Source organism: Amphiprion ocellaris, chromosome 4 (genome assembly GCF_022539595.1).
Source record: "Amphiprion ocellaris isolate individual 3 ecotype Okinawa chromosome 4, ASM2253959v1, whole genome shotgun sequence".
Lineage (NCBI taxonomy): Eukaryota > Metazoa > Chordata > Actinopteri > Pomacentridae > Amphiprion > Amphiprion ocellaris.
In genome coordinates, this window is record NC_072769.1 from 30,929,245 (window position 1) to 30,955,339 (window position 26,095).

Below are 26,095 nucleotides of genomic sequence, written 5' to 3' on the forward strand. Positions count from 1 at the left end.
CCACCTTACAGCTTGTAAACAACAAGCTGTAAGGTGTTTATAGGAGGAATTTACAGGACGACTGCAGGATGCTGGTCTCTCTGGGAGAATTACTGCATCATCTTTTGTATCTTTGACCTCTGGTAACACAAATGCTGTACATTAAAACTCAGTTTGGTTAATTCTGATTAGCCTATACACATCTACCGTACACCTAGTGATTTTAGTCTGTACTGTTTTTACTTTAGCTTAAAAAGAACCTATTCATTCATTTATTTATTCATCTGGCACTAGAGTGAAATACTCTGGATTAGTAACAATATGGCTCCAATCACTACAAATTTTATTTATATTTATCCAGCTATAATATAGTGTTGTATTCAGCGCTTATGGAGCCACTATAGAATGTGTGTCTTTGCAGCATGTTTTGTGTTGTAGAAATATTTTTGGTATTTTTGGTACCAAAGCCAGGAGTAAGTCACATGACCGGGGATGTCTTCTGAACAGTTAATGCCTGCTTGAATCTAATAAAGTGAGAAGAAATTGTGCAATTTCACATTACATCCTAATTCTTACTGATGCCTCCAAATGTTTAGTTTCAAGTTCAGCATGTTGCGCTCATCATGCAGTCAACTAAATCATGTAATCAGAGAATTCAAATCTTCATGAGAATGCGTCCTTTAGTGTATTTTTTACCGAGTGTTTACTCTGCAGTGTGACAATGGCAGCGTCCAGTGTACAAGAAACAGCAATCTCAGCTAGTAAAACATTAATTTTGTTTAGGAATCCTGCGTTGAAAGCTTCCAAGTTTAACCTTTGTTTTTGCAGAGATTTCTACACCTGGTTTTCGACACCTGATATCAAAAAGGGGATAACCTCTGCTTCCAGAGTGTACTGTGTTTTGCGTCAGTCAGAGATCACTTGTGGACAAAGGAATACATCCTTGTCACAGTGCTGGTCCAGTGTCTGTTGAGAAGATAACTGGAAGAAATGGATGAACAAACTGGACAAGTGAAATCCTAGTTTGTCATTGTGTTTTATTTGTTGTTTTTTTGTTTGCAGCATTTAAGGCAACATAGACAATTTTAACACAGTACACTAGGGGTCAGCAATTATCTTCTGTTGTGGGCTAGTTTTTTAAGCATAATTTAATTCAATTTTTGCTGGATAGAGTTTTCTGGGTATGTTATCTTGGATTATTTGTGGTTCCTAGTTGATAGGTCCTCCAGGCAAGGATAAGTTTTCTGGTTGACTGCTGCCCTGTGACCTTAGTATAAGATAGGTTTTTATACTGTAGATATACATGTCAACATTGAGTTAGGACAACAAAGATTGACATGTGATATCTATTTCCAGCTTGGGTGTATTGTTTTTTTGTTAGGCCACGAATATTTGTCGAATGTATATGACAGACTGGATGAACAGTCAAGTGTAGTATGTGCTGTAGTAATCAGAGGAGTCAGCTAGTACTTAGATGACCTGAGGAAGACTTGAGCATGCATGCAAAAACATTGCTTGGTTTTGCAATGTAACACAAAGCCTTTTCCAGCCTTCTGATATCACTTAAGTAACAACTTATGTCCAATTCAAGATCAGTTTCTTACCTTTAGTGGGAAAGCTGTTATTTGGAGCTCTACAGTGGTTAATTGTATGATATTAAGAAACTGTATGATACTGTAAAAAAAAAAAAAAAAGAAAAAAAAAAGGAACAACACCTCTAAATCATTTTAGTTGTTGTTACCAATCAAAAACCTCCCTCTCTACCTCTAGCAAGAGTGGTCAAAACAGAAGAAAAACACACTTTTGTTCCTTCTGTGCCTCTGTTTTACACATGTGGAGCACAGGAAAAACTCATGCTATCGTCTCTGTATTGTAAACACATCATGCACACACAAGTTAAGACTCATTTTAGCTATTTTTAAATAATGCTGCACATTTGACTAAAGGCTGAGATGTCTGTCATACCCTGGGTGTGGTCTGTTACTACGGGATGTTTTGCACAGTGACACATGCAAAGTTTTACTGTTGGCAAAAGATCTCTCAGCTACTGCAACTCGTTGTCCAGGATGTTGTGGTGAAATGTGAACTAAAGCTGCTGCAGCAACTGTTGCCTTCAGCGAATGGTGCCGACTGTGTGTAGCTGAGTTCCTGTGTGTTCCTTTATTTGACTATTGTCTTTTTGTGTGTGTGCCTAAGCTCTCTGAAACTTCCACATGGTGACGTGGCAACATATCATGCAGCTGTGCCTCTTAACAATATCTGAGGGCAGATTTTTTATTATTATTATTATTTTTTTTAAAAAATTTGTTTATTCAAAGCAGAAACATGTAATTCTTCATCCAAAAAAAAAGACTCTCATATTTGGCTGTGTTTTTCTGCATTGCTCCACAAGACTCAAGAGTGGGCAGTGCCAGATATTACAAGCTCATGCTTATTAGGATTTACAGTAGTCTTGCATTTACATTTCTTTCTCCAGTGCATTTGTGAAAAAAAAAAAAAACATGTGTAAGGTCTCATGAACAGTATTTTGCTGGAGGGCCAGATTTGCTATTTGCCCACCACTGAAGTTCACAGTCAAAGGATCAAGGCGTTGTGAGTGCATGGAAGTGGGATGAAGCAGCAGCTGATTCTGTCTGCTGCTCCTCATATTAATTTACACAAAGATGAACAATTCTAGTATTCTCTTTTCTGTCTACTATGTGCGTCATTCAGAGATCGAACATAAGAACATGACACTGAGGAATTCCAGGCCTTGATTTGGGTCAGGACAAGTCAAGGTCCCTGGACACTGCAGAGAATCAGCCACTATACATCATGTAGCCTCGGCTTTACTACACAGAATCTACGCCTCAGCAGCAAGAACAGGGTGGACTTTAGAAGAATTCTCTGGTGACAGAAACCTTTTTTTTTTCCTTGCCATTCCACTGATTAATAATTCATTTCTTTCATTTAAAATATTAAAAATGCACTTCTGTCAAAGACTTACATATTAGATTTATTGAAGGACAAGCCGAACATATTTAGTATTTTATTTCATGCATTAGCAGTATTAACAGGTGGGCAGTGAATCAGAATTTTAAACCCTATCTATTTATCATTTATTTAACATCACATTTGGTTGATTTATTTATTTATTTATTTTTACTTTTGTGAATTTAGCCTTCAGAAAAATGTAATTTATTTGCGTTTGTCTACAGTTCATTTTATGTTTTAAATGTTTGAACTGTCTTGCTCATTTCAGTCTCAGTTTAATTTACACACTAAATATTTTTTTTAATCTATTTTTGGTGAAGTTAAGGAACTTTATGATTTCTTTTAACGTTCATTGATCATTTGAAGAAACAGTTTGATCTCAAGGTCCACTTATTAGCTATTCAGAAGCTCCTCACTGCATCACACATTCCTTATCAGCAGACAGATTTGCAAATGATCTGTACATGTTCAAACTTAGTAACAGTAGAATTATATAACTTCATAATTGTTTTTAGCTTTATATATAAAAAATCATGTTGTGTAACTTTACAGTTATTTCTGCCTGATTTTTTTTTTTTTTACAAAAGCATGTTTGAACTTGCTCAGTTTTATTGACAAATGACAATGATACAATAAAAATAAATGGTAAATGTTCAGTGACTTGACTTGAAATGATTTGTTGTGAACTAGAAGAACAATGCTTTTCTTGGAGAGCAGTGCATTTTTAAAAGATGTTTACATAGTTCAGTAGCTTATTCTTTCCTGTGTTGTTCCTTAAACAACAAATATTCACAATATGTCAAATATCCTAGTGATGCAGTCTGTGAATAAGACTCAGAAGGCATGTGTTTTGATGAAAGACTCTTGTGATAACATTACACTATTGGCTGATCAAAACAGACTAACTACCTCCTCCAAGGCATTTAGAGATGAGACGCAAAAGAATCTGTGTCTCTGTAATTGTGCCCAGTTTGTCTGGCTGCCTGTGAAAAAGATACCTTACTCATTAAAGTTACCTGGAAAAAGCAAGCAATTCAGAGTAAATTTTTTCTGCAGCTAGATATAAAGACCACATATCTATTGGCTTATCAAAGACGTGATACAGCCTGGACTTTGGTGCCGTGACTGAGGAGGAAAAGAACAATGCATACACTTGATGTATTAAAACTAATATCTCTTCTCTGTCAGGCTTTTCTTTATGTCTGTAGACTAAAGACACAAATCTGCAGCTACATCTTATCTCCATTTACACCTGTATCACAGAATCTGCACACAGAGCCCTGGAACAGCATCAGATATGTGCTGAACCAGGCCAGAACCAATGGAACTGACCTGCGGTGGCTGCTAGACCTAAGATCCACAATCATTGTATTTTCAGTTTTTAAGTCAGCACGCATGAGTCAGAGCCTCAAGCTGATGGTCAGCTGAAACATCATGCTAAAAATTATGCTTAATAAGATACTATGCACACACAGACAGTGACTTTCCCTCAAACGATAAGTATACAGCAAAAGCGGACTTGTAAAGTTTATACTTCCGAGATACCTTAACTTGGACGATCTCACCAACGGACAGAGACCAGTAACGTCTGTGTTGCATGTAGTTATGCAGACTCAAGTCCAAGAGATCAAACTTGAGACAAATGGGTGTTTCATTGAAGAACAAACCATTCCATCTCACAAGATTACATCTGTCAGGATCCAGAGTCTGCAGCTGTGAAAGACACAAAAGGCTGGATTTAATATTGGGAAAGCTATATTTAAAGCATACAAACAGGGAATAACTGAGGAAAATAAAACCCTTTTGTGTGTGTGTGTGTGTGTGTGTGTGTGTGTGTGTGTGTGTCTGTAAGGGTAAAATTCCATGTGCCCAAATATTACACTAGCGATCACGCATAGAGTTGTGGTGACAAGTTTAGAAAGTCATTATCTTAAATTATCTTTGTATCAAATATCTCATCTTATCACATCTTATCGCATCTTATCACATATTATCTTATCGCATCTTATTGCATCTTATTGCATCTTACTGCATCTTATCTCATCGCATCTTATCTTAGATTAGCTTAGCTTAGCTTAGATTCTATATTTAACTGGAAGCTAGCAGGGATGTAAGAATTGAAGTAATGTGTTCTCTCTTTTTGGTGTTTGTTAGAATTCTGGCAGCAGCAGCATTCTGAATGAGTTGCAAATATTTAATGGCCTACTCTTCAAGTAATTAAAGCATGAATGAGTTTTTCTAACTCTTGCTTCGGGAGCACAGTGCCTTAGTTTGTTATTATGTTGCCGGAATGAGGATTTTTGTCACAGCTTTGATGTGGCTGCTGAAATTTAGATCTTCATCAATGATTGCACTGAGATTCTTGACCTGGTTGTTAGCTCTTGATGCCCTGGACTCATGGTAATCACACTTTCACAATGATAGAAAATTAATTCAAACTTGTGAACTAAACAACAACAACAACAAACCACAATTTTAAAAAAAGTCACAGGAAATGATAGACATGCACATTTGTTTGCTAAAAAGCCTGATTTGGATGCACATTTTTTTTAAAAAAATGCCAATTTATTACTTATCTTTGATGTTGGTTCAAACACAGAGAATATGAATAACAGGAAATACAGAAAATTGAAGATGTAGGATGAAAATAGGTGTTTGGCAGTACAGCAATGTTTTCCTCACAAATACAAAAAACGCCCAGATTTTTGTTTTTTGGTGTGTTGACAAACAGCGTAAAATGTGGGATGTAATTACTTGGTGATCTTCTTCTGTCTGTATGACTACACTTGTAAGGTATATGAAGGAGAGCGCAGGATTCCCTCTGGCTTCAGTCCTAGACACCATCTGCTTCTCACTCCAGTTTACTTTGCCTTATCACAACATCCCACACCTACCATTAGTAGCTATGCCTATGACACTCAAATCTACTTTTCTCTCCCAGCCCCCCCAGCCCTCAGGCTGAGTTGTATATCTTGTTGGATGCAAGCCAATCAGCCTCAGATTCCCTCTGAAGACGACACATTGACTCCCTTGAAGATTCTGCCTTGCACACAACCTTTGCATTACAACTCATGAACCCACAGTGACTCCTTTTCAGGATCTCGGGCTGATTTTAGAAAACAATCAATCAAAGCTCAGCCGGCCTGTCAGACTGTTTCCACCCAGAAGTCACTATCATTGATTCTGCCATTGATTCTTTCCATTTAAACTCACATCTTCAATCCCCACTTTACATTTTCTGCTAGGCCATCATTGCATCTCATGGTTGTTACAGCCTCTTTGCTGTCTGCTCTCCTGCTACCACAACCCTTAACGGTCCATGCATTTCTGATCCAGACGCACACGCTACTCTGTCTGTACTGCATAGTTACTCTCTGCTACCCCAGCTATTCCACATTTTATTTGAAGCTTTTTGCAAGAAGTGAAGTCTCCTAATTTTTGGTACAAAAATCAAGCTAGACACTGAGTTTGCACATGAAAATCGGTTAACATTTCTATATTTCTTTTGGGTCATTCCACCTGAATTCATCAAATAATAAAAAAAAATCATGCCTGACCACTTCATATTAATCAGATTGTTTTTCTGTGCATACGTATGTTATTAAGTAAAATGTGTGTAAAATCTGTGTTCATAGGTAATATTAGTTTAGTATTTTTATTATTTTTGAGTAAGAAATGCTTAAAGGGAGGTGGGGTCATGCTGATTTTTGCAGGCTATTTTGTTTCTCATAATGTAAGCCTCTGACTGGCATTATACTCTACATTTGTAAATCTCCTATTGGTGCCAATCACAGAAAAAAAGGATTTAAAAAAATTGAGTTTTTTTGGTTAAAAAAAAAAAAAATCACAAAAATTTTTTTGGACATTTTTTTCAAATCAAATTTGCACCATCATATAACTGGTTTGTATTATTTTACCAAACCACTGAAGACTGTATGTACATATCAATGAACCTGCAAAACTCCAGGTTTGGCTTGAAGAATATGGTGCAAAAATCGGCATAACCTCGTCTGTCTTTGAGAATTTTGAACCTTAAAACTAGTGCTACTCATGACCCTGGATTTTACACATGATCCACTCATTCAATATTCACCCTGTAAAACATCTTCAGTTTGAAGATGGTCAGGCATGAGGCATTTGGTGAATTGAGATAGAATGACCCTTTTCTGTTTATGAATTTAAGCTTTTGCATTTGAAAATAAAACTAGAAAGAACAATGCAGATGTAGATGTAGAGATTCTGTGATAATGACTGACAGTCCAGCTCTTCTCTCCACTGGAGCTGCTCATTGTCTACCATTGGTACTCTCAGGTGTGTGTTTATGAATGGTAAGGAAAGTTATTTGCTGCAGGCTCAGCGTTATGATCCAACCTCTAGGGGTTGGCTGGATGCAACAAAAATTACCAGAATGTTATTGGTTAGGGTAGATGAATTTATTGCTTAGTAGCAAATGGAACATAACAGTGATAATAAAGAACACAAAACTGGTGAGTGTTGCTAAATCAAAGAACAGAATATAAAAAAACGACGGCTAGCAGAGTTTCTAAACTATCTAAACACAAAGTAACTAAACTCCCTAGCCAAACATAAGTACATCAGCAACACCCATCACAAGTAACAAAAACTAATACAATCGTGCACAAAATGAATTAAACAAAACTGGTGCCTCACACACACACACTGAACACACAGTTCACGAATACTCAAAACCGAACAGCTTCTCCCTAAGTTGGCGGACTGCTAACTGGAGCCTCAGCCTCCACTGAGGCTGTAGGCTCCACACCAAAGTAGCCCAAGTGTCTGTAGAACCCACCACGGGTATCTACAGACCGAAACACATCACATAAATACCAACAATATAATACTCAGAGAGAAACCAGGGCAGACTGGTCACAGATACCAGCTGCCCAGACTAAGAGCATGGTTGTAGGTATGTAGTCTGCAGGTGTGGTGGTGGCTGTGTCCGGTTGTTTAGAGGTGGAGGGGAGCTGGAGGGTGGCCCAATCAGGAAGGTCAGGAGGCGGGGAGAACAAGACTGCAGTGCAGGTCGTCTACTCTGGAGTCATCAGATGGAATGAGTGGCAGCTGGGGTTCCGGAGAGACTCTGAAACCAGCCACAGCTGAACCCACACAAGCAATCTCCCCACACAAAGGCCTAACAGAAAAGCACCCTAGAAACCCACAGATACCTGTGACCGTAACGCTCAGCAACATCTTCCACCACTGAATGGACTATAACTGGATAAATACAGATTAAAAATTGACAGGTACGGAGCTCTGACAGTGTAACTCCTTCTCTGTGTAATATGTTGATTTATTGATCCTACCGTACATATTGTGTCCTGACCATAAATACATAAATATGGCAGGTATGATCTTGGCACTTTTTATTTATCAGCCTGAAACCTGGCGGTGTGGGACAGCAGCAGTGATGGAGCAGGTGAGTTAGTGAGGGACGCTGTTGTGAATCGCTGTAAAATGTGGCACCCATGTGCCAGTTAACCTGACTGAAGCAGACGCTCTCTTCCATTATGGCAGATTGAAATCTCCACTGGGCCGTGCAAAGGAGTGATGTGTTATATGGCCTGGACCGTGATGGATTCGTGCACATGCTAACCACATCAATAAGGGCTACGAGGTAAATATCTTGTCATTTATATTTGATTTATTTGGCTTTGTTTTGACACAAGCATTTCTGTTTTAAGAGATTATTTTGTCTGTTGGAGACTATACATGCATTCACATTCTTTTGCATCAAAAGTAGCTTAAAAAATGTGGAAAAATGCAAAACAAGGAGTAACAAACACTCTCCATCTGCCTGGATAAGACAAATCCATGCTTCTGATTGCTATCCACTGAATCACCAATGGTTTATTCATGGGCCACAAGCAGAAATGTCTAAAAAGTGGTGCAGTATGTTCATGTCTTCTCCGCATTATTGCCTTCACACCCAAGCCTTTCTGTCTCTTCACTGTGACTTCTGCAGTAGAGTGGTCCGCAACATGACTCTCCTCTTACTGTGGTAGCCATGCACCCAGTCCACTGGTTAAAAATACTCTTGTGTGAGCCAAACTCACATCATGCACACAAGTATAAAAAGTAGGCCCACACATATATGCCCCACAACTGAGTCTCATGTATAGGGGACTTGAGACAGATGGTATGGGAAAACAAGATCAACCACAGGCATCAGCTCCTCTACAGAGCAATGTTTCTGTTAAAAAAACAAAACCTGCACATTCAGTTGGAAAGTGAAAAGGAATAGTAGTGTGCCTTTTGAAGGGAAATGGTAAATTATCATGAAAGTTAGGGGTAGAGGGCCTGCTGACAATGCAAAACCCGACAAATTTATAGCGCTGTTCATGCCCAAATGCAACCCAAAATGCTTTATCGAATACAGAAGGAAAAGTTCAGAACATAATGAAAACAAGCCAGCAAAAGCACATAAAATAAAACAAAAGAAATTATTGAAAGCAATGATAAACAGGTTGATCTGTAAGTCTTCTTGCAATTTGTTTCACATTTGAGCATCACGGAAGCTAAAGGCAGCTCGCCATGTTTGATAATGAATAAATACATAAATCAGGAGCTGAAGTAATTTCCAGCCCTCACATTTTTGTGATTTTGAAAATTAAGATTCCAATTTTTGCTGATGCAGTTCACACCAAGGTCAAACTGCAGAGTGTATCATCAGTGCCTGTGGAGCTGACAGATCTCACTGTCTGTCTTGGTGACCATTTGGCAGGATGTGCTGCTGATTCCCCATGTTTTTTTTATTAACATTGGCTTTAAAATCAGAATCAGAAAATGTTTTATTACCAAATAGGCCTTTACGTATAGGGAATTTGACTTGGTGTTTTTTTTTTTAATGCATAACAGTAAACAGTAACATATAGATTAAAAAAATGTTGCAAGTCAGTAGGCAGTAAATGTTACAAGCCAAATTAGCAGTAGCTGTAATCAATGGATTGTAAAGCATAGAAAGTAACAGAAGTTCTGCCAATGTGGAGGAATGACAAATTAATTGCCTAAGAATGTGCAAGGTTACATAATATATAATGTAAACAACATAAAATGTGCAAAAATATAACTATATCACTTTATTTTCTCTATGGTCCAGCAGTGCTTAATGATAATAAATAAAATTACAAAATCAGCCAATAGTACTCCTATAAATGTTTTTCTTTGGAATAATTACTTCATTTTTATATGTAATATGTGCAATGCATGGTGCCACCACATGACACCAAAACAGCTTCATTGTGCCTTTGCGTTGATTCTACAGGACTGTGAATCTCCACTGGACGGATGGAGCCAAAAGATATTCCTGTTTTGATGGTAGTGGTGCAGAGAACTGTGTAAAATGTTGGTCTGAAATCTTCCATAGTTGTGTTCAACTTGGATTGAGATTTGGTGACTGTGAAGGCCATAGCAGCCATGATCCTTTGCACCCTGTGGATGGGAGCATCTCCTGGAAGAGACCACTCCCATCACAGAAAGAGATGCTTTATCATAGGACAAAGAACAGCTTTGTAATGGTTTGCAGTGATCATTCCCTCTGAGGGAAAAAGTGTCAGCAAATTGCCCTCTACAGCACATCAGAGCCACCAGACCCCCTAATTATAGGGGCCAAAGGGTCAAGGGTTAAGGTTTTTACTCTAATTTGTCAGCTGCCTTCATATTCTTCTTATTTATCAAAAAAAAGTCATTTACAGATGAAGGATTATGCAATAACCCAGCCTAGAAAATGTTTGGGATTTACAAGTCCCTCAAATCAAATCAAGTTTTATTTGTCACGTACACAGTTGTCCATAGTACACTGCATAGTGAAGTGTTTCTGTGTGCCTGATCTGGTTCGTACACTCAGCAACAGCAGGTATAGGAGGGAATGGTCAAAAAAAAGACAAGGGTACACAAAGCAAAGATCCAGCGTAGATACAGAAACAACGCATACAGAAAATATGAAACAATATTTACAGCCTATAGTATTAAGATTTCAATATAAAGTGACTAAGTCAGACCTCTCATTAACAAATAATTCAAAAACTCCAATAACAGCAGTACGAGTAGGCCTATGTTGGATTTAGGAGAGGTTCACACCAAACACAGAACGTGGATATGGAATGTGATTGTATTGAACCGTATTTCACAGATGTGGCCTCTCAAATGTGACATTTCAGTTCAGAATCATGCTTAGTTACAAATATGATAATGATAACAATCAAACAAATGATAAAACAATGAAATTGTGTGTTTTCTGATGAGTTAAAGGGGTCTCCACATCCAGGGTTAAAGAAAACTTCACATCACCCATAATCTGTGCTTGAGTTACTGAAAAACAAAGTCTTACATACTTTTTATTTTATTCTATTGTTTGATTCTGTACAACATAATGTTCCTTGCATGCACCTTCAGCTCTCTGCTTTCCATCTGCCCACGCTGGTTTTAAACAATGTGTTACAACTCATCACACTTTATGCTATCTAATCCATCATTAGAAAAAACGTGGTGCTGTTTTTCAGACAGTAAATGCCTCTTATTCCATTACATAGGTGTACCACATCCCATTTTCTGGTTGAAGTCATGTGCAATTTATCATTTTCCCCTATGTGTTGTTTGAGTTCATATAGTGGCAGGAGAAGTAGGCTGTTCAAGCACCTCTGGCAGATAGAGGCCAACTGGAGCAGACTGACGGCTGTACATCCGTGCGTGACGTGAATCTTCTCCACTCCGAAGCTCAAGGAGCACATTACTAACACCTCCCCTCTCCGATCCCTCCTCCTCCTCCTGGCTTCTGCTCCTGCTTCTCCTTCTGGCTTCTCCTCCGGGCAACACGGGGGTTTCGTGGAAAAAAAACAAGCGTGCAGGCTGTGCGCGCTGGTTTCAGCAGCTGCGCCAATTTCGTAAGTTCTTTGCGCTTCATCAGAGGAGGAGAACAAACTTATGGTGAACCCTGGTGCTTCAAATACACCGAGAAAGAAGTTTAACGTGGACTTCTCTTTTCTTCTTTTGGACCACAACAACCTGACCCTCATTTGGACCGCTGGATTTGGATCGAGAGCCGTTTAAAAGGAACAGCGGCTGGTTTGTTGCTGATGCCGAGCCGCAAAATGGACAACAACTCCTGTAGGACGCTGTGAAACAACGGAGCGTCATGTTGTCGCTGGCAAATTAACATTAGAAAACCTCTTTATTAGAGCCACTGAAGTTTCTTTTTACGCTGCGTAAAATTCCAAAAAAAGACACCGGACAAGTGTATGTGGCAATAAAGAAACTGCAAGATTCATGTTGTATATTTCCATTATTCACATTCAAGGAACCTCTTTGTCTTCTCTCTCTTTTTCGGGGGACTGTATAAGAAACTAGCAAGTTTTACGCGGTGAAGCAGAAAGGAGATGACTACCAACACCGTTCTTATGCTCTCCATTCTTTCTCTCACAAGTGAGTATATTTTATATTCTCTAAATTTGGCAATGTTTATGAAGGTGATGCGGCATATGATGCACAAAAAATGAAAGTGTTTTCCAAAGGTGCAGCTTATTAGAACGTAACAGACGCTGTCCATGGTGCTGACATACACATCATTTCACCATGACGCAGAAACATGTTTGAAAAAACGAAGTTTAAAACGAGCATCATATTCTCTCTCTCTCTCTCTCTCTCTCTCTCTCTCTCTCACTCACTCACTCACTCACTCACTCACTCACACAACACACACACCTACCTCCAGTAGTTCCTAGTGGCCAATATGCAGCTAAAGAGGAAGTTGATTTGATTAAGTCTCGCTGAACTGTGCATGTAACTTGCTAACATCAATGGAGGCACAACCCAATCTGAAATTAACTCTCAGGAGATAATTAGATTTTATTGTAATGAATCTTCAGGAAGACAAACAGAAAAAAAGTGCTTTTTTGGCATCATTTAATTGCTAAAACACCAGAGTCTGCTGATGTTTGTATGGTTTATGTTAATTATCATAAGTGAGTAAAACTTACTGGTAACTTTTGGTATTTTTGATATTTCTTTGCATTGTTTATTATTCACAAGGATCTATTAAAACAGCATTTAAGCCAATTACTGCATAATCCGAAGAACTGAGCCAGTGATAATTTCATATCGATCTATATTTTAAAAATTGTCTAGTAGCACAACCAGAGCTTTAGTGTAGATTCTTCATTACTAAAATCTTGAAGCTCTCACAAGGAAACAAGGAATAGTTTGTTTTTTAAATTATTCACTTGACCATTCTCTTCCCCCTATGTAAGTTAGAATGGCATTTTAAACCCTTGCCCATAAACCAAAAATACCTTTAAAAAAGCTATATTCACTCAATTTGTACCCATAAGCAAACCAGAATCTTAAATAACCCAGTATTGTGTAATTTGTGTGTATTTGTAGAGTCTAAACTCCTCTTCAAGCTGCTAAAACACATAAACATCAATAAGGAATATCAAGGACATGAACTTCGTTGCCCTCAATAGTAGTTACAGTCTTCTCTATAGCTTTATTTTTCCTTTAAATAGCATGTCAGCTTTCCAGAGGCTTGGATCAGGTTTCCTAAAAAAGGCATAGTGGCAGTAGTTTTACATAAACTCCCTTTTCTCTGTTTGTATCCTGTAAAATCTGACTCATACTGTTCAGAGAATCCTTACAGGAAAGAGGTGGATGTGACGTTTGTTTGCATTTCTGAGTTTGGCAACGACACTCTTTGGAAAGACTTCTACTGCAGACTGAGTGTGCAGTGTTCATACTCTTAAAATACTCATACGTAAAAGCAGATGGGCCCTCTGAATAATTTACAGAGGGCTATTTCATACCTGACCACCAAGAAAGCAGCATCGCCTGTCTTTTAGGCAAAACACTTGGACTGGGTGTCTCACTGCCCTAAAAGAAGAGATTCCTTTTATTAACCTGACTTCAATTCAGGTTTTGCTTTGTGGTGTGTTGTTTTGTATACTTTACTCATGAAAAAATGGTTTAGTTTGAGAACTAGACTTTAGCTTTAGCTTCCTAGCCAGACTTACACTGCAGGAGTTCTTTAAAAACAAAAATTCATAAAGCCAAAAACCCACAAAAATTTGAACCATTAGTGTTTGTATCATCTCTGCAAAACCAGCAGGACTCTGACAAAGATCAGCTAGGACAGGCAACATAGTCAAGCATTAATTTTCAGCATCCATCAAGGCAAAGATTCCCTGGAATTGAGGTTTGAATGATTTAAAGGGTGTAATACACCTAGAAGGCACACAGCACTTCTCTGTGTTTTCCACCATGTTGTTGTGAGTGTTTGCATTTCCCCGAAGGCCTGAAGATCTGGCTGGACGTTGTACTATGAAATGATATTTGGTACTAGTCTGCAGTCACGTCGGTGTTTTAAGTGAAGCTGCTGTAAAACATTAATATTAAAAAACTCTCATTCTATATTGCATTTGGAAACCAACAGTCTGGAAATTACTGGAAGCTACACTGCACTCGGATTGTAAAATGGAGAAGGAGCCTCTTTATTTTACAGTCCACATACTCTGGACTTAACAAGGAACCTTTTTCCAACATTTTCTTATAGGGACTGTACCAAAACTGTAGTCACATATTTGCAAAAGTCAAAACCTCTACCAAGAATTTTAACCCTCCTCTTTCTCCTTCTTTTGCTTTTCTGTCCCTGTTACTGGATGAGCACAGACATGTGCAAGCTCTTCACACATGCATGCAACACAAGCTTGACTGTCAACATGAACATAAACCTAAAATTTAATTAGCCGTGGCTGCAGTCATGAGATGGAGGCAGCTAAGCTATTAGCAACTTTGAACACAGCCATTAATCATCAGCCTGCATGGTAAACATGCCTTAACAATGTAACCATCTAGAACACATTGATATACTGCATTACGTGGAAAAGGAGTTAAAAACTAACCCGTGCAGGAGATGCTTTACTGACACAGACACAGTTTAATTGCACTCATTGTCAGACTTTCTTTCCTTTCATTGGGCTCAGTTTGCAGTGTGGACAGTTGTCATCAATACAGAAGCTGCAACTTTTTCTGCTGGATTTTCCACTAATTAGTGAGGATTTCCTCCATCTGGATGGACATGCATGTAAATCTGCATTTGAACAGCCAGTAACACCCATTCTCACACTCCATTAAGACCCGTGATTGGCCAGAGTCTTCTATCATTAGCTATATTTCTTGAGCTTGAAAACAGAACAGAAAGATAATGTGCAAAAATCGAGTTTCTTCTCCAACTACTTAAATTAGAATATGCTTAAAGGTTATTACCATTATTTTAGCCCAGTGAAAACAAAAATACTGCCTACCCTAGCTTTATGGGGAAACACCACACATTAAAATGCATCTACAGGTCTTGAGGATATGTGAAAAAATGTGTATAAAGCCTTCTATGTCTCCAGAATGAGGTGCGAGGAATCTGATAAATAGCTTTAAATTATGGCATTTAAGTCAGTGCCAACTTAATGTAAAGACTTCAAATTTAATTATAAAAAACAAAATCAGATGGTGTGAGAATTACAAGGAAGCAATCCACTGCTTGAGGCTAAGCACTTGAGGCGCCACTCACGAATCTCTGAACAAATTACATTTAGTTTACAGGCAGTGAGGTTGCATTGTGGGTAATGTGCGTACCAGGTTCGGACAGGGGAGAAGAATACATGTAATAAAAGAGAAAGCATGGGTGGCTGTGCTGTTGATGATTATTTTGCAGTGTCCAGATTGAGTATGATAGTGTTAGCCAACAGGTGTTAGGATTTATCTCAGTCATGTTAGCTTAAGAATTGGTCATACATTCAAATAAAGCCAATAAATGCCAAACAAAATTTGTTTTCAGGGATCAGTTGCTAGGCAACCAGTTACTGTTTCTGGCCAAAAAATAGCCTCGTAATCCCTTGTAAGACAGAGCCAGGCTAACCGCTCCCCCTTTTTTTTCAGTCTTTATGCTAAGCTAAGCTAATTGGCTACAGTCTGAAGCTGATTAATGTAGAGAAAAGACTTACCAAGACTGCTTTCATTGCAAAATCACACACAGGTTTTAAATATATTTTTCTGTTTTTACACATAATAAAACATTAGTGTGCTCTGTAAATATTAGAAATGTTAAATATATTAACCTTACTGCCTCTTGTATGTGACAGTATGTGTTCCAGTAAAGCTACATTATTGACACCTGGTATTTATTAAAACATTACACTGTGATTTGCGTGCTGTAATCTAAAGCTTTAGCACACACGTTCATGCACTTACCACAGGTCATTGAGTCATTAATGGATTATCAAAATTACACAGACATGTAAAAGGCCCCTGGTCTTTTGTTTTAAACTCAAACTGAAGGAGACACAAAACAAATACAAATGAAGTTGAATCTTTGTGATCCCTTTGTGTCTCCTTGCAGATTTGTCTTTTTTTGCAATAGTTTTTTCATCCGTTTATGTTCATTGCGTGTCGTTTGTCAGTTTTAATCTCTAGTTATTTGGAATATCTTTGCAGGTGTTTTGATCTATATGTGCTTATGTTGCATCCATTTTAACTGGTTTACATCTCTTTAAGGATTCTGTCACCGTTTTCTCCATCTTTGTAGTTGTATTCCTTCTCTTTCGTGTTTTTTTCTGGTTGTTTGATTCATTTGCCATTCAGAAATATGAAACATTAGTTCAAATGAAAGCTCTGGACCAGATTCCCTTCATTCTTGCTCTTGTTCAGTGATCCATTGAGTTGTACAGAGGCTGTTTTAGATGAAAAACAAATGTGAATAATTAGATTAACCTTCATTTTAACCAGTATGTTTCTCTCACGCTGAGATTCTTCCGGTTCGTGCTTGGTGGCAAACCATTTATCCCTAACAAGTTAAAATAAACTGACGATTGAAGATATTTCATTTTGCTCCAATAGATTCACTTGCCTCCTTTCAACTGGATCCACCGACGTTCACGCTGACATGAAAACACGAACCAGCAGGGTGCTGCAGAAAAAACAGACCATCCACGCTCAGCGAGCCTTCACTGCATGTAATCTTACAAAAACAGACAATTCATGTGGCACAGAGGAGGAAACAGTGCAGATATGAAACATTCACTGCACCGTTGTCAGATTGTTTGACAACGTAGACTTAATGGCAGCAGGAGCCAACAGAGTGAGTCAAAAGCATTTTGCTTCTGACTTATTCATACAATCACTTTTACATAACCAATAATTTAGGGCTGAGGAGACACAATGCTTCAGGGATCGTCTCACAGGGATGGATGCATGACTGGATTTTTGTTTGTTCTTTTGCTCTAAAACCCTGCAGTAAAGCATCAGACTGCAAGACTCAAACACCCAGACACTTACTGAGAACATGTGATCCAGGCTAAATGCCCTTTGGTAAAGTTACTTCATTTAGGGCCAACTTGTTTATACACAAACACACGCACACAGGATACGGTGACATTTCTGTGTGTGTTTTTAGTGTTAAAACGAAAAGGAGACACGCTACCCTTCCTACTGGAGTTTGTGGTTTGCTCCAGGACAAACACATGGCATTTATTTATGACATTAATAATTGGCTGACTGACAGTGTTCTTCTCAAGCAGAATAGTGAATTTACATGCAAGCATATCTGTGTTATAAAGACTTCAAACTGAGATGCAGGGTTTGCAGCACTTTTTGAGAAATGTTTTCCTAATTTCTGTAGGCAGCAGGGCAGAGAATGCAGAGGAGCGGCTGGTGAACTACCTGTTGGGTCCTGAGCGCTACAACAAACTGATCAGACCAGCTGTCAATAAGAGCCAGCAGGTCACCATCTCCATTCAGGTGTCTCTATCTCAGCTCATCAGCGTAGTGAGTATATGCACAAATGCTACATACACACATCAGAATCTTTGGGGCCTCGATAAGCAAGATATCTGCTTTTACGACCTCTGTAGCTGATGTAGCCATAAAAACATTACACACAAATATAATAACTGAATCTGAATCGAGTTTTCGTTTCTCTGCAGCAGGTTCACGATGCTTAAACTGGATAAAAGTTGGCTGTTTATGATGGAGAAAAAATATTTATACAAATAGAACACTTTTCTCCTGTACTTAATCTGCCCATTAAATATGGGTTCAATTACACTGAATAACACACTTTAACTGACATGAAGAGTCAATGTTTGTTTGGTATTTAGGCACTTTATGTTTCCATGAAGAGTCAAAAATGTTACAGGAAAGTTGAAGACTTATAGTTTGCCTTACTTGTCTTGAGTGATGATGCATATCTAAGCAATTTCACCTCAGGGATATAAAGTATATCTGATTCTGATACAGAATTACATAATCAATAATTCCAATATGACATAAAGGTGTTTCCACTTACGTTCGACCTCTTCACACCACACTGTGAGTGTATAAAGGCCACTTTATTGACATCTTAATTCCTCTTTAGTTTTATTGCATCAGTTGGGACAGGACAACTGTTATTATGTTTATTGGTTAATAGCGGTTGTTGACATTTTCGCTGTAGAGATTTGACTTGTCATGAATTGGAAGACACAGGTGTTATCAGCGACATTAATGATGGCATTGTTCTTCTGACGTGTATAAATAAGGCATAAGGTGTGACCATCTCACAATGAGCCAGAATGTAAAAAAACAGGAATCAGTCATTGATAATTTTACTATTTACGCCTGTGCTTCAGTGACTTGCCCATAGCCTTAACCGCTGAGCCACCAAAATGCTGTTTACGCTTATGTATGTAGAAATCCGAGACACTGTGGTGTAACAGCCATCAAATTCAAGACTTTCACTAACTATTAACATCTAACGTAGCTCCTCTGGTTGGCTTTAGCTGCCCAGCTGGGTTGAAACACTGTCCAACTCAGAAAAATAGAACAGAACTAAATAGAGGCATTCTAGTGGCTAATGTTTGCAAGCCTGCTGTAAATAATGCAACTTTAGAGTGACTGGCAAAAATATTCCCCATAAAGCTAGCCACAACCCCCCCATCTTCCACTGGCAAAGCAAACAAATTAAAAAGTCACTGAGAAGCTAAGTTTGGGCCTGGTTTTTCTTGTATGTCATAGCAAATGGACTTGCTGAGATCCAAAAATATAACCTAAGTAGCTTCAACGCTCACAAATGATATATGTAAACAGATTGAACACCATCATGTCAAAGTAACTGTAAGTTCTACCTTTGTGACATTTGAAAAGTTGTTCGAAAGTATGTTATTTTCCCCCCAAAATATTTATGACTTCCAGTCCCCGAAGGTGTGCTTTGGTATTTGGATTTAACCTTTAGTATATCTGAGCCAGGAGGCAACATAAAATGAAATATCATTACTGGCTTATAAAAGCTGTACGGTGTTTTCTTGCAGAATGAGAGAGAGCAGATAATGACGACCAACCTGTGGCTGTTTCAGGTACGGTACAGTGAAAACATACAATACTCTGTATGTACACTATGTTGCTGGGATTTTCAGTAATGGAGTTTGTGATGCTGTGTCTGCAGGAGTGGAATGACTACAGGCTGAGATGGGACCCAGACAAATATGGAGGCATCAAGAAACTGCGAATACCATCTAAGCACATCTGGCTTCCTGATATAGTGCTATACAACAAGTGAGTACGGGAATCAAATCAGAAAGGAATCCAATCTACATGTAGTAGCCTCATATTAATGGATTACAGTATATCAGAAAATAAAAGTGCTAAAAGTGTTTTTCTATGGGGATTTTGTGTTTATCGGTCCTTGCATTCTATCTCTTCATTTACCCAAAAGTGGCTTTTACTGGGGCTGCACAGTGGCTTGGTGGTTAGCACTTTGACTTTGCAGCTACAAGATTCCTGGTTCATGTCCCCGCCTTCCCGGTTTCTTTCTGCATGGAGTTTGTTCTTGTTTTGTTTGGAGTATGTTCTCCCTGTGCATGTGTGGGTTTTCTCCAGGTTTTCCGGCTTCCTCCCACAGTCCAAAAATATGCTCAGGTTAATTGGTAACTCTAAATTGTCTGTAGATGTGACTGTAACATGTTTGTTTAGAGTGTATATGTGGACCTGCGATAGACTGGTGATCTGTCCAGGGTGTCCCTTGCCTTCACCCTAAGTCAGCTGGGATAGACTCCTGCCCCCCTCCCCTGCGACCCTAATGAGGATCACTATTCATAATGGATAGCTGGATGGCTTTTATTGAAGTACATTAGTGATTACCCTGAGTTTCTTATCACATCAGCTGACCATAATGCAATCTGTTTATTATCATGACAACAAAATGGGCAAAGGTCAATTCTGTCTCCATGATTACAAGATCCATATGTCTTATCTATTATATTGTTCAACCAAAACCTCAAATGTTGATTGTAATTGCAGAAATGAAGGGTCAGAGATGCTCATTTCAATAATTTTGAGTTTTTATGGGCTTTCATCTCCATCATCTCCAAACTTGCCCAGTGCTGACGGCGTGTACGAGGTTTCCTTCTATTGCAACGCCGTGGTCTCCAACACGGGGGACATCTTCTGGCTTCCCCCAGCGATCTACAAGTCAGCCTGCGCCATCGAGGTGCAGAACTTCCCCTTCGACCAGCAGAACTGCACCCTCAAGTTCCGCTCCTGGACCTACGACCACACCGAGGTGGACCTCATCCTCACCAGCGACTTCGCCAGCCGTGATGACTTCACGCCCAGCGGAGAGTGGGACATTGTCTCGTTGCCGGCGCGCAAAAACGAGGACCCCAATGACATCACCTACCTGGACATCACCTACGATTTTGTCATCAAGAGGAAGCCTCTGTTTTACACCATAAATCTGATCATCCCCTGCGTGTTGATCACGTCTCTGGCCATCCTGGTGTTCTACCTGCCGTCGGACTGTGGGGAGAAGATGACGCTGTGCATCTCGGTGCTGCTGGCGCTCACTGTGTTCCTGCTGCTGATATCAAAGATTGTGCCACCCACCTCGCTAGCTGTGCCGCTTATAGGTTAGTCATGTTTATGCTTCTCTGTTTGCAACTGTGTGTAGACTTAGGTTAAGTTAAAAAGTTAAGGATAGGAACACTATGAGTTCAGCATATCTGCAGGGTATTTATGTTTTTTTTCATCACATAAACTGATACCAAACAACCTAAAACCAGAGATGTGTTGATATCCTCAAAGTTATGATAAAACAAACACAACACAACAACAAATAACTTTTTCACATTTCTATTGGGTTTTATAAGATTTTTAAGCTGCATCTATGTTAAATAAATGTTTATTTGTTAAGAGTAGTAATATTTAAGGAACATAGAAAATAACTCTTAAATCCAGTGTAAAACATGATAAATACCATAAATGATTCAAGTACGGTCTGATTTAATTGTCCAAACTGCAAATAGAGAAAGACCTTATTTGAAACATTGTGTGTAACTGACAAGTTTTCATTCGAAATATTTTATGATTTTTAAATATATTTTATGGTAAATAAAAATGACATCCCACAATTGTGTGATTGGCTCCTATTTAAGCTGCTATTGATGCTGCTTGCAGCCTCAGTGTTTTCCTGTTTTATTGATAAATTCAAGTACATGTACACATATCTGCAGCACCAGTTCAACTGGTGCAACAACAGGCTCAAATAATGAAATGCACTAAATTTCTCTTTTAACAGAAATTTGATTTAATTTATTAGTTTAAGTCAGTTTTTTCTCCTTGGTGTTAAACTGCTATCAATCAGACTAAACTCTTCATGAACACGTTTCACATCAAAAAGCTCGAGGCATTAACCCATCTTTAAGGCTTTTATTGAGAAACATGCACATTATATGATGATTAGTATTGATGGAATATGAACAGAGATCAAAAGAACATCAAAGTACAAGAGTTTGGAACAGCTCCATAAAATGAAACTATTTCGGTTCAAGAACAGTGCCTTGGTGATTCTGTTGTACTGGCGGAATTAATGATTTGTAAATCTGCATTTTATCATTACATTTCACACTTTTATTGCGTTTTTGGTTTTGTCATGTCTTGCACTTTATTCTGCTTAACTTAGACCCACTGAAATCATTAGTAGATCTAATTAGTTTTGTACTATCTACTAGTAGCAAAAGCATAACCAGTATAAAAACAAAGATGAAGAATTTTGCAGTCAAGCTTATTTTCTAATGCTTAATAATATGTATAGTTTGAAATGACAAATGAATTTGGCTTTTTTTTTTTATAGCAAAATGAAACAGTGATTCACAAGCAGTCAAAGGACAACGCTTAGTATTTGTACTTTCCAGGTCCTACTAATCCCAAATTGCTCAGAGAAATTTAAAAAATTTGCACAAAATCAATACTCTGGCCTAAGAGGCTAAAAAAACAACTGAGCAGCACAGGCTCTGTATTAAAGAGCCTGTATGTTGTATTTGTTCATGTTGCTGTTGCTACTATTTGAGACTCATCCATTATTTGCTCACTGAGTAACAATTGACTAAAAACAGAAAGCAGCGCGATTAAAGGCAAAATCAGTGTTTGCGCATTATGGCATTTCATTTTTCTCTCTCTCTACATCTGTCTCTAAGGTAAATACTTGATGTTCACCATGGTGCTGGTGACATTCTCCATCGTCAGCACCGTCTGCGTCCTGAACGTGCACCATCGCTCCCCATCCACCCACTACATGCCCGACTGGGTCAAACGCCTCTTCCTAGTCCGCCTGCCCACATTCCTCCTCATGAGGCGCCCAGGCTCTTCCAATGTTCGCGATAAACTGCGCCGGAAGTATGCCAACCAGAGTACCTTCTGTAAAAACAATTCCCAGGGCAGCACAGACAAGAGGAACTACTCCAACATCAGGCTCGGCGGGATCGGAACAGATGTCGACTCTTTCTACGTGAACGAGGACTTGGCTCACAAGTTTTGCTGGAAATTGGGTGAAATACCAGATGCAGGTGGTGGGTTCTCTGACTTCCGGAGGCCTTTGGCCGTTCAGGGGGATGCAGATCTGGTGGAGGCGGTGGAGGGAGTGAAATACATTGCTGAACACATGAAGACGGAAGACGACGATGAAGGGGTAAAGAGATAAAACTGTGTTTGAAAAATGGATAAGCGGGAAGTGATAGGATCAGAAAATGAAATGAACAGAAGAGATGCAACAAGGAGGAATAGAAAATTATGGCCATGTCTTAAACCCTGTAGTGCTTGCTTTTGTTCTACTGTGACAATTCTATTTATCTATCATCTGCACTTCAGAAAACCTTGCACATAATCTCATATAAACACAACATGACTAAGCTCATCATCCCAAATTTGTACCCATGGGCTCCAAAACTTCTCATGCTTCATAAATATTACATGTTTTGCAGCTGTAATTGCTCGTAGCAGGTTTTTCATCAACTTGCCTTTCTTCCTCTTGCTACCAGCCATCTGCAGCACAGTTAAAAAATATACCCCGATATGCGCTTGGATGCTTAAAAACTCTTATAGCCTCAGTAGCAGTTAATAAAACTCTGATTTTGATTACTAACACTCTCTCTGAATAGACTGCACCTGAACTTTGAGCTAAGCCCTACTCCATTTCCCTCCAAAATCAGTTTGGGGCAGGGATTTGGCAAACAATCAGTTGTAAAATGGATGAATTATGGGCAGACAAATCAGCAAGCTTATGCTCTTCTGATCCGCAGAGGTAAAACAATGGAACTCTGAATGTCTTTTCCTACCCACACACACTTTATAATCATGATTTGATGGGTCTTGACAACCTGTAATGGCCTGAACCTGTTGGTTTGGTTCCAGATCATAGAGGACTGGAAGTACGTAGCCATGGTGATAGACCGTCTGTTCCTGTGGATCTTCATCTTGGTGTGTGTGGTGGGAACTCTGGGACTCTTCATGCAGCCACTGTTCCAAAGCTACAACACACCCACTGCAGATGATACAGAGTGAGTCATGCACGCCCTGAAAACGCACATTAATATACACAGCAACACACCTTTAAGCTCAGCAAAGGCTGCTGTTTAAAACTGCTAAATATAGAAGAAATGCAGTTTTCTCTTCACATGACAAATGAGGCATTCTTCTGCAAAGAGTTGTTATTTCGGCTAAAGTTCGCTACTTTATCATCCATTTCAAACACTGCATTAAACAGCAGTAATACTCCAGATATTTTTTGCAGAATGCAACATTTTATGAATTATTTTTCTGTGTTTTTTCTTTCCACAGGTATGGAGATTTCTAGAACTGCTGTGACACGAGAAAAAAACCGTCACATATGCGTCTCGTAGATCATCTCTGGTGCTTGGATTTGATACATAACCAGCAGTTATTGTGTTTGCACCAGTGGACTTCAAATGAAGATCGAATCACAACAGTTTCCTCATGCATGGCTTCTATTTTTTGCCAGGCCTGGTCAACCCCTATCATAAAAAACTCCAAGGCACGACAATCTTTATGTACTTTTTAACGCTCAAAATTTGAGTAACTTTCTATCGAGACGATGAAGACAGTGCCTGTGTGCAGTTTTTTGAAATAAAATACATTTCAAAATATACAAATCTCATGAAAATACTTAGTAATCTGCAGTTTGCATTCTTTTTTGGACTGACTACACTGATGGTGCAACTTTTTCCAGACTCAATGGAGGTACACTGGTTCCTTCTACTCTGCAGCATTGTTGACATGAAAATTATACCAACATTTATCCCAGTTATTTGTCGCAGCACAATACAGTGGACCATAATTTGTCCTCTTTCTCCACTCTTCACAAACTGAGCTTTATTGCCACAGAGTGAGGACTTTCAGTCCCGTCCACCTCCTCCCTTGATGAAAGTATTAACTCACCGTCTCCCTTGTTCTTTGTCTTTTTCTTGTTCTGCTTCAGAAGCTTTGTGCTACATTTCCACGATCCACCTCCCAAGCAGAGTTGCAACCACTAATGCGTAGTCTTATTTTGAAGAATGTGTCTTCTGCTGTTGCTTTTCGTCACCGTGTTTCTCTAACTTGCTTAGTTATTCTCTTGCTGTCTGCGTTTTTGCCTTTTTGTGTCACATCGCAAGGTCTGTCAGAAAGATCCAGATATAAAGGACATCAAGATGGACACAAATCTGGAAAATATAGATGAAATTTAAAATAACTTTGACAGTCTGATTCCTTGCAGCATACACACAAACACACACACATTTTTTATAATATTATGCTTTACTATTTAAAAGGAAATTCCACTTGTGTATATGCTTCTCTGCTCAAGAGCTCATTTCTAGCCCTCACTTTTACGACTGCCTTAAACTGTTGTTTAACATCATGACAGAAGCTTATTTCAGACAGAACTGTAGCGGCACCATGTTACATATTAATGATTTTACACTGACTGTATTCTAATACAATATGTTGAATTAAAAGCTGTGAACCAGTTCTGCTCCCTCAATCATTTGTTCATGTGTTTTTTCTAATATCTTTTCTTGGACATATTTTTTCATAGCAGATATTTTGACATGTAATAGAAGGAAAACCACAGATGTGTATGATAGAAAAAAAGAATTCCTATTTAAGTGCTTTGGTTTCAGGTTCTAAGTATTGTACATGTCAATATTAAACACCTATGCTTTTTCCATTACTTAATTCATGCTTAATGGGGTTTATGTTGGTTTTCAGCTAAGACTATAACCATGAATAAGGTTATAATGTTTTTAAATCATGTATTGCTGTGAGTACAGTCACATATCTGTACGAGTAAAAAAAGAAACAAAGATAATTTGCCTTGCAAAATAAGAAAACAAACTTTTAAGTGTCTTTAGATCATGATATAAAGATTTATGATTGATGTACAGAGGTATGTAACATCACCTTTCCACTTCCAACTCCAATCCGGTGGAAAAGAAAGCTTAAAAACATGTCAATATGTCCTTCCCTGCAGTTGAACAGTCCAAAAAAAAAAAATTTAAATAAATAAACTTTCATTTTTTCAGAAACTTTACCTTGATCTTGATGGAAATTGCCATTAAGGTAAGGAACAATGTGAAAAAAAATATTCATAAGCACATAGTTTAGCAGAAAAGATTTAAAAAAAAAAAAAAAAAAAAAAAACAGAACAGCCCATTCCACTTCCTGACAGGAATTGTAGACAGGAAGTAAGGTGATAAAGCAGAAACTTCCCTTAGCTGCTGCTAACAAAGGAACATGGAGATGATGAGAGAGTGAAGTGAGAGCTGAGAAAAGGACC

At 38.6% G+C, this 26,095-nt stretch overlaps 1 protein-coding gene across 12 annotated transcripts; it reads left to right on the forward strand.

Annotated features, from left to right (window-relative positions):
• Window positions 1–8,066: 8,066 nt before the first annotated feature.
• On the forward strand, window positions 8,067–25,285 carry LOC111576727 (neuronal acetylcholine receptor subunit beta-2-like). Of its 12 annotated transcripts, XM_035953932.2 has the most exons (12): window positions 8,067–8,219; window positions 8,322–8,392; window positions 8,491–8,590; window positions 10,238–10,290; window positions 11,574–12,393; window positions 17,633–17,778; window positions 19,299–19,343; window positions 19,433–19,542; window positions 20,368–20,894; window positions 22,461–22,951; window positions 23,674–23,819; window positions 24,100–25,285. In XM_035953932.2, exons 5-12 carry the CDS (start codon window positions 12,348–12,350, stop codon window positions 24,113–24,115), a joined length of 1,527 nt encoding a protein of 508 aa, XP_035809825.1. In that variant the 5' UTR covers window positions 8,067–8,219; window positions 8,322–8,392; window positions 8,491–8,590; window positions 10,238–10,290; window positions 11,574–12,347; the 3' UTR covers window positions 24,116–25,285. The 12 variants fall into 12 exon arrangements, with proteins under 12 accessions (XP_035809825.1, XP_035809829.1, XP_054865536.1 ...); XM_035953936.2 differs by lacking the exon at window positions 10,238–10,290 and having other exon boundaries at window positions 8,469–8,590; XM_055009561.1 differs by lacking the exon at window positions 10,238–10,290 and having other exon boundaries at window positions 8,469–8,590; window positions 12,312–12,393.
• Window positions 25,286–26,095: the final 810 nt, after the last annotated feature.